Here is a 15,805-nt window from a genome sequence, read left to right on the forward strand (position 1 = left end):
AATGATTCCGATACCATTCTAAAAGTCCAGGCATCAGAAGCAGTGGTAATCTGGTTGAAATGGCACACAGCATTTGGTTCATGGCTGCGAGACATATGTTTGCAGTTTGAATTGACAGCTGGACGAGAGCAGTGCTTAATCAATGGTAGTGAGTGACCGATGGCATTTGTTAATGAACTCAGAGCAGTTCATCTGAAGAGAATACATGTCAGAAAACTATGGTCATGTCAACATGGGGTTTGCACATAACCCCCAACTTGTTCTTATGACATCATTTCAACCAGCTTTGAACGCTGGGACTGAGTATTTCTAGCCTATTTAAAGAAAACCAATACAGTCTAAGAGATCCCACCGTCACTACACTTACAGATCAACAATAGACGATTCCAAAAAGAAAAATCTATTTCTAGGTAGGCCACACCATAAAATGTTATGTAGTAGAACATTTTGACAATCAATACAACTCCTCATTTACAAAGAGTCAAAACATCCAATCACGTGCCGGCCTGCGCTCTCTCTCCCCCAGTGATTGGGTGCCTGCCAGCAGCCTCTCTCCCAGAATGTACCACGGCACAGACCATCTACCCCTCGTCACGGAGACAATGCCCCACTTCTGATCGAAGCGGAGCAGCAGCCGAAATAACACAGGCACCTTTAGGGCATCATCATCACTGAAGAGAAAAACAGATATGTATACAGACTCCATGCAGTAATATTCAAAGTGGTGATGCTTTTTCCTACCGCTTATGTAAAGGAACTGCAAAGCCCCGTTCAGGACGGTACAATAACACACTGTAAGTCTTTGTGACTGTGGGTCTGTGGGGGAGAGTGACGGCATTTGGTATACTACTGAGAATCTCATCCAACGCCAGAGAGCGATGATGTCATTATGTTACCATCTGACAGACATCGAACAGCATGAGGACAAATGACTAAATAAGGAGCCTTCTATCCTGCTAAGTTATGCATATTCATGAAGTTGGCCCTCTCTGAAACATGCAGGAGGGGAGGGTGGTTGTATGAATACACAGAAGCCCCTGTCAGATCCTTCTAGAAGACATCACAGAGGGGTGCCGACTCTCTCCCCTCTCAGAGCCCTTTCCAAAGGCCTCTTCATTAGGCATGCTAAGCGTGCCTAGTCCAAAGCCCTGTACTCTAAGCACATGAGGGGGAGGAAACAATAGGAGGCAGCCACTTTAGACTATTGAGGTGCACCCTTGCTCTCTCACACTGTGCATGATTAGTCCAAAGCCCCCCTTCTTGCAGAAAGAGGCATTTCAAATGTATTTCAACAGGGCCCTATAGCCTCACCCAGGCAGAAATAAACAGACTCATGTTTATTCAAATGTATCGGATCATTAAAATAGACAGTTTCATTTGCCCACTTTTTTTCTAGGCTGTGTCAATCACATCTCTGTGTATCTGTTATCGAGCCGTCCCCATTTCCCACCTTGAGGCTGGCATTGGAGCGCGGATGTTCCAGGTCGTTGAACCTCCAGGCCTCTGCGCCCGGCGTCTCAGACTTGGCCTGGAGGTCAGGGGTCAGAACTGCCCCCCCTCCTGACATGGGGAAGACACCCAGAGACATGGGACGCTCTTTCCTAGAGAGACAGAAGAGGAAGAGGGTCAGTCAGATTATACAGAGGAACATGTTGAGCATGACTGGCTACACTAACTACACTATAAATATATCTGGCCATTCGTGTTGACAACGTTTAAAAAACATTCTGATGAGCTAGTTAAAAAGATAAGACTCAAAGTGGGCTTCTTTTTTAGAAACAGATCTTGCCTCTCCCTAAACAGTAGGAAGCAGGTTGTACAGTCAACTTTACTGCCAGTTGTTGACTATGGTGACACCATTTACCAGAATGCAGCAGCCACTACTCTTAAACCTTTGGATGCCGTCTACCACAGCGCTGTTCGCTTTATCACAGGTGACAGTTTTAATACTCCTCACTGCATCCTGTATCAAAAGGTTGGCTGGTCCTCATTAAAGTCCCATAGATCACTTCACTATTCCCTTTTTGTTTACAAAGCTCTACTAAACAAATTAGGTGAATCCGCCTTCAGTTTCAATGCCCACGATTTTTGGAATAACCTGCAGAACTCCCAGTGTCCTGATTCCCTGGTTCCGCTAGGGCAGTTTAGGAGTCTAATGTTGAATTTGTTAAATAGGAATTGCATTTGTCTTGATTAAATGTCAACATTTACTCAGATGTTGAAGTTGTAGTTTTTTAAATTGTAATCTGTAGTTTTTATAAATGTTTTATTGGAATGTTAATGTTTGGTCTCAATGAGCTCCCCTGGTTAAATAAAACTTTTAAAAATATATACTTTTAGAATGTTCCAAGTCATTAAATTCCACCTGCTATAAATAACAGTTGTTACAATCATCTACAGGTAACTGCCAAAATAAAGGAAACACCAACATAACGTGTCTTAATAGGGTGTTGGGCCACCATGAGAACAGCTTCAATGTGCCGTGACATAGATTCTACAAGTGTCTGGAACTCTATTGGAAGGCTGTGACACCATTCTACCACAAGAAATTCCATCATTTGTTGTTTTGTTGATGGTGGAGGAAATACAGTCTCAGGCTCCGCTTCAGAATCTCCCATAAGCCGTGGTGGAAAAAGTACTCAATTCTCATACTTGAGGAAAAGTACAGATACTTTAATAGAAAACCACTCAAGTGAAACTCACCCAGTAAAATATTACTTGAGATATATATATATATATATATAAAATATACTTAAGTATCAAAAGTAAATGTAGTTGCTAAAATATACTTAAGTGTCAAAGTAAAAGTACAAACAATTTAAAAAATCCTTATATTAAGCAAATCAAACAGCAGTTTTCTTGTTTTTTTTATTCACAGATAGCCAGGGTCACACTCAAACACTCTGACATCATTACAAACAAAGCATGTGTGTTTAGTGAGTCCGCCAGATCAGAGGCAGTAAGGATGACCAGGGATGTTCTCTTGATAAGTGTGCGAATTGGACCATTTTCTGTCCTACTAAGCATTCAAAATGTAAGGAGTACTTTTGAGTGTCAGGGAAAATGTTTGGAGTAAAAAGAACATAATATTCTTTAGGAATGTAGTGAAGTAAAAGTCAATCACCGGGGACAAGCTTCCTGCCATCCAGGACCTCTATACCAGGCAGTGTCAGAGGAAGGCCCTAAAAATTGTCAAAGACTCCAGTCACCCTAGTCATAGACTGTTCTCTCTGCTACCACACGGCAAGCAGTACCAGAACGCCAAGTCTAGAACCAAGAGGCTTCTAAACAGCTTCTACCCCCAAGCCATAAGACTCCTGAACAACTAATCAAATGGCTATCCAGACTATTTGCATTGCCCCCCCCACCCCTTCTACTCTGCTGCTACTCTGTTATTATATATGCATAGTCACTTTAATAACTCTACCTACATGTACATATTACCTCAATTACCTCGACACTGGTGCCCCCGCACATTGCCTCTGTACCGGTACCCCCTGTATATAGCCTCCACATTGACTCTGTACCGGTACCCCCTGTATATAGCCTCCACATTGACTCTGTACCGGTACTCCCTGTATATAGCCTCCACATTGACTCTGTACCGGTACCCCCTGTATATAGCCTCCACATTGACTCTGTACTGGTACCCCCTGTATATAGCCTCCACATTGACTCTGTACTGGTACCCCCTGTATATAGCCTCCACATTGACTCTGTACCGGTATCCCCTGTATATAGCCTCCACATTGACTCTGTACTGGTATCCCCTGTATATAGCCTCCACATTGACTCTGTACTGGTACCCCCTGTATATAGCCTCCACATTGACTCTGTACTGGTACCCCCTGTATATAGCCTCCACATTGACTCTGTACCGGTATCCCCTGTATATAGCCTCCACATTGACTCTGTACTGGTACCCCCTGTATATAGCCTCCACATTGACTCTGTACTGGTACCCCCTGTATATAGCCTCCACATTGACTCTGTACCGGTACCCCCTGTATATAGCCTCCACATTGACTCTGTACTGGTACCCCCTGTATATAGCCTCCACATTGACTCTGTACTGGTACCCCCTGTATATAGACTCCACATTGACTCTGTACTGGTACCCCCTGTATATAGACTCCACATTGACTCTGTACTGGTACCCCCTGTATATAGCCCTGCTATTGTTATTTACTGCTGCTCTTAGCTCTTACTTTTGGGGGGGTATTTTCTTAAAACTTGATTGTTGATTAAGGGCTTGTATAAGAAAGCATTTCACTGTAAGTTCTACTACACCTGTTGTATTCAGCATTTCACTGTAAGGTCTACTACACCTGTTGTATTCAGCATTTCACTGTAAGGTCTACTACACCTGTTGTATTCAGCATTTCACTGTAAGGTCTACTACACCTGTTGTATTCTGCGCATGTGACTAATACAATTTTATTTTATTTGAAAAGTTGTCAAAAATATTAATAGTAAAGCACAGATACCAAAAAATGACTTAAGTAGCACTTTATTGTATTTTTACTTAAGTACTTTTTCATGCTCATCAACTCTGTCTCCCGAGTTGCGCAGCAGTCTAAGGAACTGCATCTCAGTGTAATAGGTATCACTACAGTCCCTGGTTTGAATTCCAGGCTGTATCACATCAGGCCGTGATTGGGTGTCCCATACGGCAGTGCACAATTGGCCCAGTGTTGCCCGGGGTAGGCCGTCATTATAAATAACAATTTGATCTTAACTGACTTGCCTAGTTAAATAAAGGTAAAAAACAATTTTTAAGTCAAATAATCAAACCACTCATCCCCTGTGGATGGGGACATTGTCATCCTATGGTGGCATAGCCATGGTAGCCAAAATAAAGGCCTGCCCAGAATATTTATGCATGATGGGATGTTAATTCCTTAATGATCTCAGGAAACAGACCCATGTGGAAGTACCTGTTTTCAATAGACTTTGTACCCTCATTTAATCAAGTGTTTCAATTATTTTGGCAGTTACCTGTATAACACCAAGCCTTACCTGACTCTGCCCACAGTTCCAGAGTCTGAAGTCTCTACTACACTCATATGGTGGAGCTTGATCCTCTCTACATGCTCCATGTAGTTATGTATCATCTGTAATGGACAGAACAGACAGGTTAGTTCTACATGCTCCATGTAGTTATGTATCATCTGTAATGGACAGAACAGACAGGTTAGTTCTACATGCTCTGTGTTGTTATGGATCATCTGTAATGGACAGAACAGAGAGGTTAGTTCTACATGTTCCATGTAGTTATGTATCATCTGTAATGGACAGAACAGACAGGTTAGTTCTACATGCTCTGTGTTGTTATGGATCATCTGTAATGGACAGAACAGAGAGGTTAGTTCTACATGTTCCATGTAGTTATGGATCATCTGTAATGGACAGAACAGACAGGTTAGTTCTACATGCTCCATGTAGTTATGGATCATCTGTAATGGACAGAACAGACAGGTTAGTTCTACATGCTCCATGTAGTTATGTATCATCTGTAATGGACAGAACAGACAGGTTAGTTCTACATGCTCCATGTAGTTATGTATCATCTGTAATGGACAGAACAGACAGGTTAGTTCTACATGCTCCATGTAGTTATGTATCATCTGTAATGGACAGAACAGACAGGTTAGTTCTACATGCTCCATGTAGTTATGTATCATCTGTAATGGACAGAACAGAGAGGTTAGTTCTACATGCTCCATGTAGTTATGTATCATCTGTAATGGACAGAACAGAGAGGTTAGTTCTACATGCTCCATGTAGTTATGTATCATCTGTAATGGACAGAACAGACAGGTTAGATCTACATGCTCCATGTAGTTATGTATCATCTGTAATGGACAGAACAGAGAGGTTAGTTCTACATGCTCCATGTAGTTATGTATCATCTGTAATGGACAGAACAGACAGGTTAGATCTACATGCTCCATGTAGTTATGTATCATCTGTAATGGACAGAACAGAGAGGTTAGTTCTACATGCTCCATGTAGTTATGTATCATCTGTAATGGACAGAACAGACAGGTTAGTTCTACATGCTCCATGTAGTTATGTATCATCTGTAATGGACAGAACAGACAGGTTAGTTCTACATGCTCTGTGTTGTTATGGATCATCTGTAATGGACAGAACAGACAGGTTAGTTCTACATGCTCCATGTAGTTATGGATCATCTGTAATGGACAGAACAGACAGGTTAGTTCTACATGCTCTGTGTTGTTATGGATCATCTGTAATGGACAGAACAGACAGGTTAGTTCTACATGCTCCATGTAGTTATGGATCATCTGTAATGGACAGAACAGACAGGTTAGTTCTACATGCTCTGTGTTGTTATGGATCATCTGTAATGGACAGAACAGACAGGTTAGTTCTACATGCTCCATGTAGTTATGGATCATCTGTAATGGACAGAACAGACAGGTTAGTTCTACATGCTCCATGTAGTTATGTATCATCTGTAATGGACAGAACATACAGGTTAGATCTACATGCTCCATGTAGTTATGTATCATCTGTAATGGACAGAACAGAGAGGTTAGTTCTACATGCTCCATGTAGTTATGTATCATCTGTAATGGACAGAACAGACAGGTTAGATCTACATGCTCCATGTAGTTATGTATCATCTGTAATGGACAGAACAGAGAGGTTAGTTCTACATGCTCCATGTAGTTATGTATCATCTGTAATGGACAGAACAGACAGGTTAGTTCTACATGCTCCATGTAGTTATGTATCATCTGTAATGGACAGAACAGACAGGTTAGTTCTACATGCTCTGTGTTGTTATGGATCATCTGTAATGGACAGAACAGACAGGTTAGTTCTACATGCTCCATGTAGTTATGGATCATCTGTAATGGACAGAACAGACAGGTTAGTTCTACATGCTCTGTGTTGTTATGGATCATCTGTAATGGACAGAACAGACAGGTTAGTTCTACATGCTCCATGTAGTTATGGATCATCTGTAATGGACAGAACAGACAGGTTAGTTCTACATGCTCCATGTAGTTATGGATCATCTGTAATGGACAGAACAGACAGGTTAGTTCTACATGCTCCATGTAGTTATGGATCATCTGTAATGGACAGAACAGACAGGTTAGTTCTACATGCTCTGTGTTGTTATGGATCATCTGTAATGGACAGAACAGAGAGGTTAGTTCTACATGCTCCATGTAGTTATGGATCATCTGTAATGGACAGAACAGACAGGTTAGTTCTACATGCTCTGTGTTGTTATGGATCATCTGTAATGGACAGAACAGACAGGTTAGTTCTACATGCTCTGTGTTGTTATGGATCATCTGTAATGGACAGAACAGAGAGGTTAGTTCTACATGCTCCATGTAGTTATGGATCATCTGTAATGGACAGAACAGACAGGTTAGTTCTACATGCTCTGTGTTGTTATGGATCATCTGTAATGGACAGAACAGAGAGGTTAGTTCTACATGCTCCATGTAGTTATGGATCATCTGTAATGGACAGAACAGAGAGGTTAGTTCTACATGCTCCATGTAGTTATGGATCATCTGTAATGGACAGAACAGACAGGTTAGTTCTACATGCTCTGTGTTGTTATGGATCATCTGTAATGGACAGAACAGAGAGGTTAGTTCTACATGCTCTGTGTTGTTATGGATCATCTGTAATGGACAGAACAGACAGGTTAGTTCTACATGCTGAATGTAGTTATGGATCATCTGTAATAGACAGAACAGACAGGTTAGTTCTACATGCTCCATGTAGTTATGTATCATCTGTAATGGACAGAACAGACAGGTTAGTTCTACATGCTCCATGTAGTTATGTATCATCTGTAATGGACAGAACAGACAGGTTAGTTCTACATGCTCCATGTAGTTATGTATCATCTGTAATGGACAGAACAGACAGGTTAGTTCTACATGCTCCATGTAGTTATGTATCATCTGTAATGGACAGAACAGACAGGTTAGATCTACATGCTCTGTGTTGTTATGGATCATCTGTAATGGACAGAACAGACAGGTTAGTTCTACATGCTCTGTGTTGTTATGGATCATCTGTAATGGACAGAACAGACAGGTTAGTTCTACATGCTCCATGTTGTTATGGATCATCTGTAATGGACAGAACAGACAGGTTAGTTCTACATGCTCTGTGTTGTTATGGATCATCTGTAATGGACAGAACAGAGAGGTTAGTTCTACATGCTCCATGTAGTTATGGATCATCTGTAATGGACAGAACAGAGAGGTTAGTTCTACATGCTCCATGTAGTTATGTATCATCTGTAATGGACAGAACAGACAGGTTAGTTCTACATGCTCCATGTAGTTATGGATCATCTGTAATGGACAGAACAGACAGGTTAGTTCTACATGCTCCATGTAGTTATGGATCATCTGTAATGGACAGAACAGACAGGTTAGTTCTACATGCTCCATGTAGTTATGTATCATCTGTAATGGACAGAACAGACAGGTTAGTTCTACATGCTCCATGTAGTTATGGATCATCTGTAATGGACAGAACAGACAGGTTAGTTCTACATGCTCTGTGTTGTTATGGATCATCTGTAATGGACAGAACAGACAGGTTAGATCTACATGCTCCATGTAGTTATGTATCATCTGTAATGGACAGAACAGACAGGTTAGTTCTACATGCTCCATGTAGTTATGTATCATCTGTAATGGACAGAACAGACAGGTTAGTTCTACATGCTCCATGTAGTTATGGATCATCTGTAATGGACAGAACAGACAGGTTAGTTCTACATGCTCTGTGTTGTTATGGATCATCTGTAATGGACAGAACAGAGAGGTTAGTTCTACATGCTCTGTGTTGTTATGTATCATCTGTAATGGACAGAACAGACAGGTTAGTTCTACATGCTCCATGTAGTTATGGATCATCTGTAATGGACAGAACAGACAGGTTAGTTCTACATGCTCTGTGTTGTTATGGATCATCTGTAATGGACAGAACAGACAGGTTAGTTCTACATGCTCTGTGTTGTTATGGATCATCTGTAATGGACAGAACAGAGAGGTTAGTTCTACATGCTCCATGTAGTTATGTATCATCTGTAATGGACAGAACAGACAGGTTAGATCTACATGCTCTGTGTTGTTATGGATCATCTGTAATGGACAGAACAGACAGGTTAGTTCTACATGCTCTGTGTTGTTATGGATCATCTGTAATGGACAGAACAGACAGGTTAGTTCTACATGTTCCATGTAGTTATGTATCATCTGTAATGGACAGAACAGAGAGGTTAGTTCTACATGCTCCATGTAGTTATGGATCATCTGTAATGGACAGAACAGACAGGTTAGTTCTACATGCTCCATGTAGTTATGGATCATCTGTAATGAACAGAACAGACAGGTTAGTTCTACATGCTCTGTGTTGTTATGGATCATCTGTAATGGACAGAACAGACAGGTTAGTTCTACATGCTCCATGTAGTTATGGATCATCTGTAATGGACAGAACAGAGAGGTTAGTTCTACATGCTCCATGTAGTTATGGATCATCTGTAATGGACAGAACAGACAGGTTAGTTCTACATGCTCCATGTAGTTATGGATCATCTGTAATGGACAGAACAGAGAGGTTAGTTCTACATGCTCCATGTAGTTATGGATCATCTGTAATGGACAGAACAGACAGGTTAGTTCTACATGCTCCATGTAGTTATGGATCATCTGTAATGGACAGAACAGACAGGTTAGTTCTACATGCTCCATGTAGTTATGGATCATCTGTAATGGACAGAACAGACAGGTTAGTTCTACATGCTCTGTGTTGTTATGGATCATCTGTAATGGACAGAACAGACAGGTTAGTTCTACATGCTCCATGTAGTTATGTATCATCTGTAATGGACAGAACAGACAGGTTAGTTCTACATGCTCCATGTAGTTATGGATCATCTGTAATGGACAGAACAGACAGGTTAGTTCTACATGCTCCATGTAGTTATGGATCATCTGTAATGGACAGAACAGACAGGTTAGTTCTACATGTTCCATGTAGTTATGGATCATCTGTAATGGACAGAACAGACAGGTTAGTTCTACATGCTCCATGTAGTTATGGATCATCTGTAATGGACAGAACAGACAGGTTAGTTCTACATGCTCCATGTAGTTATGGATCATCTGTAATGGACAGAACAGACAGGTTAGTTCTACATGCTCTGTGTTGTTATGGATCATCTGTAATGGACAGAACAGACAGGTTAGTTCTACATGCTCCATGTAGTTATGTATCATCTGTAATGGACAGAACAGACAGGTTAGTTCTACATGCTCCATGTAGTTATGGATCATCTGTAATGGACAGAACAGACAGGTTAGTTCTACATGCTCCATGTAGTTATGGATCATCTGTAATGGACAGAACAGACAGGTTAGTTCTACATGCTCTGTGTTGTTATGGATCATCTGTAATGGACAGAACAGACAGGTTAGTTCTACATGCTCTGTGTTGTTATGGATCATCTGTAATGGACAGAACAGACAGGTTAGTTCTACATGCTCCATGTAGTTATGGATCATCTGTAATGGACAGAACAGACAGGTTAGTTCTACATGCTCTGTGTTGTTATGGATCATCTGTAATGGACAGAACAGACAGGTTAGTTCTACATGCTCCATGTAGTTATGGATCATCTGTAATGGACAGAACAGACAGGTTAGTTCTACATGCTCCATGTAGTTATGGATCATCTGTAATGGACAGAACAGACAGGTTAGTTCTACATGCTCCATGTAGTTATGTATCATCTGTAATGGACAGAACAGACAGGTTAGTTCTACATGCTCCATGTAGTTATGGATCATCTGTAATGGACAGAACAGACAGGTTAGTTCTACATGCTCCATGTAGTTATGTATCATCTGTAATGGACAGAACAGACAGGTTAGTTCTACATGCTCCATGTAGTTATGTATCATCTGTAATGGACAGAACAGACAGGTTAGTTCTACATGCTCTGTGTTGTTATGGATCATCTGTAATGGACAGAACAGACAGGTTAGTTCTACATGCTCCATGTAGTTATGGATCATCTGTAATGGACAGAACAGACAGGTTAGTTCTACATGCTCCATGTAGTTATGTATCATCTGTAATGGACAGAACAGACAGGTTAGTTCTACATGCTCCATGTAGTTATGTATCATCTGTAATGGACAGAACAGACAGGTTAGTTCTACATGCTCCATGTAGTTATGTATCATCTGTAATGGACAGAACAGACAGGTTAGTTCTACATGCTCCATGTAGTTATGTATCATCTGTAATGGACAGAACAGACAGGTTAGTTCTACATGCTCTGTGTTGTTATGGATCATCTGTAATGGACAGAACAGACAGGTTAGTTCTACATGCTCCATGTAGTTATGTATCATCTGTAATGGACAGAACAGACAGGTTAGTTCTACATGCTCCATGTAGTTATGTATCATCTGTAATGGACAGAACAGACAGGTTAGTTCTACATGCTCCATGTAGTTATGGATCATCTGTAATGGACAGAACAGACAGGTTAGTTCTACATGCTCTGTGTTGTTATGGATCATCTGTAATGGACAGAACAGACAGGTTAGTTCTACATGCTCCATGTAGTTATGGATCATCTGTAATGGACAGAACAGACAGGTTAGTTCTACATGCTCCATGTAGTTATGGATCATCTGTAATGGACAGAACAGACAGGTTAGTTCTACATGCTCCATGTAGTTATGGATCATCTGTAATGGACAGAACAGACAGGTTAGTTCTACATGCTCTGTGTTGTTATGTATCATCTGTAATGGACAGAACAGACAGGTTAGTTCTACATGCTCCATGTAGTTATGGATCATCTGTAATGGACAGAACAGACAGGTTAGATCTACATGCTCTGTGTTGTTATGGATCATCTGTAATGGACAGAACAGACAGGTTAGTTCTACATGCTCTGTGTTGTTATGGATCATCTGTAATGGACAGAACAGACAGGTTAGTTCTACATGCTCTGTGTTGTTATGTATCATCTGTAATGGACAGAACAGAGAGGTTAGTTCTACATGCTCCATGTAGTTATGGATCATCTGTAATGGACAGAACAGACAGGTTCGTTTTACTTTTGGTACTTGAAATCTTATTCTTAGGAAAACAATACAGATAGGAAGAGTTCCCTATTTTCTACCTTTTCTCTCTCTCTCTCTCTCTCTCTCTCTCTCTCTCTCTCTCTCTCTCTCTCTCTCTCTCTTTACCTCTGTGTGTCTTTGATGGAGTGAGTTGAACTCCTTCTTCAGCTCAGACTCTCGCTCTTCCATCCTGCCGACTGAAGGAGAAGAGAAGAACGAACATCAGTCAGACAGTCAGTCAGTCAGATTATCAGTTTGTCAGACAGACAGTCAATCAGTCAGATTATCAGTTTGTCAGACAGTCAGTCAGTCAGATTATCAATTTGTCAGACAGTCAGTCAGTCAGATTATTAATTTGTCAGACACAGTCAGTCAGATTATCAGTTTGTCAGACAGACAGTCAGTCAGATTATCAATTTGTCAGACAGACAAGACAGTCAGTCAGTCAGATTATCAGTTTGTCAGACAGACAGTCAATCAGTCAGATTATCAGTTTGTCAGACAGTCAGTCAGTCAGATTATCAATTTGTCAGACAGTCAGTCAGTCAGATTATTAATTTGTCAGACACAGTCAGTCAGATTATCAGTTTGTCAGACAGACAGTCAGTCAGATTATCAATTTGTCAGACAGACAAGACAGTCAGTCAGTCAGATTATCAGTTTGTCAGACAGACAGTCAATCAGTCAGATTATCAGTTTGTCAGACAGTCAGTCAGTCAGATTATCAATTTGTCAGACAGTCAGTCAGTCAGATTATTAATTTGTCAGACACAGTCAGTCAGATTATCAGTTTGTCAGACAGACAGTCAGTCAGATTATCAATTTGTCAGACAGACAAGACAGTCATTCAGTCAGATTATCAGTTTGTCAGACAGACAAAACAGTCAGTCAGTCAGATTATCAGTTTGTCAGACAGTCAGATGATCAATTTGTCAGACAGACAGTCAGTCAGATGATCCGTTTTTCAGACAGACAGTCAATCAGATTATCCGTTTGTCAGACAGACAGTCAATCAGATGATCCGTTTTTCAGACAGACAGTCAATCAGATGATCCGTTTGTCAGACAGACAAGACAGTCAGTCAGTTAGTCTTTTCCAACGCCAGTCTAGTCAGCTGTTAAATGAGTAGCTGTTCTTATAAGGAAACACACAGACACAGAGGCTAACCAATGAGTCATTAGTAACACCATATTGTGACAAAAGGTAAAGCTTCAATGACCACACAAATAGAACTGCTTTGAACTGAGATAAAATACTTTCATATTCTTGTGTTTCCAGAGAGACGACTGTGTCTGTTATCAACGCTGTTATAGCCACTACAGCCAGCCCACATTATCAACATCTATTGAAAGCAGCCCAACAAGGAAAGATGTGGGACAAGCTATACTCTACTCCCTGTAATGACAATGATCTGCCACTAGGTGTCGTCGGTTCAACGGTAATAAGCCATCAGACACTAGACTGATGTGTGACGCCAATGGGGCGGGGAACTCACAGCACAGAGGAAGTAATCTCTCTCAAATGATTTTAAATAGGCCCGATTTAAGAGGTGACAAAAACCCCTAATCCTCCCATTAGTCTGTCTGGTTTAGCCTAAACCTGGCGTGGAGCAGCACAACAGCCGGAGAACAGCACAGGGATACTATCAATTACACTGACATTAACACTCTTCAAACGCTGCTGGGACACTGGGATAATGTTTGAATTTAAAATACTGCTGTGAGATTATAGTAAAGTTTGAATTGAAAATGACATGACTATTCTAGAGGGAATCTGTGTCTGTTTCTGATGTGAAAGGAAAATAAGGGCGGGGTATCTTCATGTGATGAATTGATATGTGCTGTTGATGTATACTGATCAAACAGAGCATCTCCACTCTGTGTCTAGATGAAACAGAGCATCTCCACTCTGTGTCTAGATGAAACAGAGCATCTCCACTCTGTGTCTAGATGAAACAGAGCATCTCCACTCTGTGTCTAGATGAAACAGAGCATCTCCACTCTGTGTCTAGATCAAACAGAGCATCTCCACTCTGTGTCTAGATCAAACAGAGCATCTCCATCCACTCTGTGTCTAGATGAAACAGAGCATCTCCATCCACTCTGTGTCTAGATCAAACAGAGCATCTCCACTCTGTGTCTAGATGAAACAGAGCATCTCCACTCTGTGTCTAGATGAAACAGAGCATCTCCACTCTGTGTCTAGATGAAACAGAGCATCTCCACTCTGTGTCTAGATGAAACAGAGCATCTCCACTCTGTGTCTAGATCAAACAGAGCATCTCCACTCTGTGTCTAGATGAAACAGAGCATCTCCATCCACTCTGTGTCTAGATGAAACAGAGCATCTCCATCCACTCTGTGTCTAGATGAAACGGAGCATCTCCACTCTGTGTCTAGATGAAACAGAGCATCTCCACTCTGTGTCTAAATGAAACAGAGCATCTCCACTCTGTGTCTAGATGAAACAGAGCATCTCCACTCTGTGTCTAGATGAAACAGAGCATCTCCACTCTGTGTCTAGATGAAACAGAGCATCTCCACTCTGTGTCTAGATGAAACAGAGCATCTCCACTCTGTGTCTAGATGAAACAGAGCATCTCCACTCTGTGTCTAGATGAAACAGAGCATCTCCACTCTGTGTCTAGATGAAACAGAGCATCTCCACTCTGTGTCTAGATGAAACAGAGCATCTCCACTCTGTGTCTAGATCAAACAGAGTATCTCCACTCTGTGTCTAGATGAAACAGAGTATCTCCACTCTGTGTCTAGATGAAACAGAGTTGAAGAGGCTAGAGGTTTTCATGGTGATGTTCTGGTACAGGGATAACCCTAGAATAATCTGGAAAGTCAGATAGTTGCGTACTGGGAGAATGATATAACATGGGAACATGGCACCACTACAACAAGGTCAACGGTACCATTTCCATGATGTAGCCGACTGGCACTAGGAACGCATGTCACACAAATCTGTGGTGGTGGGCCATTTATGATGATGTCATCGGACTGGCAGTGCAGTCCAGTAGTGGGTGCAGCGTGTCGTTATTCATGGGTCTTCATTACAGTATGATCAGTTCCTCTTTGGTGGATGAATTCCCGTTGATCAGCATAGCAGGGACCAATGAATTCATTCTATCTGACTGTAGATTACAGGATAAGGGCCCCATCCCCATCTCCCTAATTAACATCATCTCACTGTGGTGTTACTGATATTATATCAAGCCATTACACATCTCCTGAATGAGGGACCACTACTCCACATCACATAGAGGAGGACAGATTGTTCTGACTCCAGATTAGTTAGTTAGGTAGGTAGGTAGGTCTCCCTGTCTCAGGGCTAATTAGCCAGAGCCATATACTGCATGTGCTATACAACTGCACCCATATATCATGTATACTGTACATGTCTAGCCTGGTGTCTAACTGTTCCCACATATGAATGGATTGATTCATCACGGTTTTTAAGCATCAGTGCAGTGTATTACATTAACATGTACATTGTGGTGGAAATACAGTGCCTTGCGAAAGTATTCGGCCCCCTTGAACTTTGCGACCTTTTGCCACATTTCAGGCTTCAAACATAAAGATATAAAACTGTATTTTTTTGTGAAGAATCAACAACAAGTGGGACACAATCATGAA

At 41.2% G+C, this 15,805-nt stretch overlaps 1 protein-coding gene across 6 annotated transcripts in view; it reads right to left on the bottom strand.

Annotated features, from left to right (window-relative positions):
- LOC110539023 (C-Jun-amino-terminal kinase-interacting protein 4) overlaps positions 1-15,805 on the bottom strand; it is a 59,371-nt gene that overhangs the window by 26,401 nt on the left and 17,165 nt on the right. For all 6 annotated transcript variants that reach the window (XM_036941485.1, XM_036941484.1, XM_036941482.1 and 3 more), the window contains exons 3-5: positions 12,291-12,361; positions 5,020-5,114; positions 1,451-1,601 (exon numbers count right to left, since the gene is read on the bottom strand). In XM_036941485.1, coding sequence (XP_036797380.1) covers positions 1,451-1,601; positions 5,020-5,114; positions 12,291-12,361 — 317 coding nt within the window. The remainder of the gene's footprint in view (positions 1-1,450; positions 1,602-5,019; positions 5,115-12,290; positions 12,362-15,805) is intronic.

This window comes from Oncorhynchus mykiss, chromosome 13 (assembly GCF_013265735.2).
Source record: "Oncorhynchus mykiss isolate Arlee chromosome 13, USDA_OmykA_1.1, whole genome shotgun sequence".
NCBI lineage: Eukaryota > Metazoa > Chordata > Actinopteri > Salmoniformes > Salmonidae > Oncorhynchus > Oncorhynchus mykiss.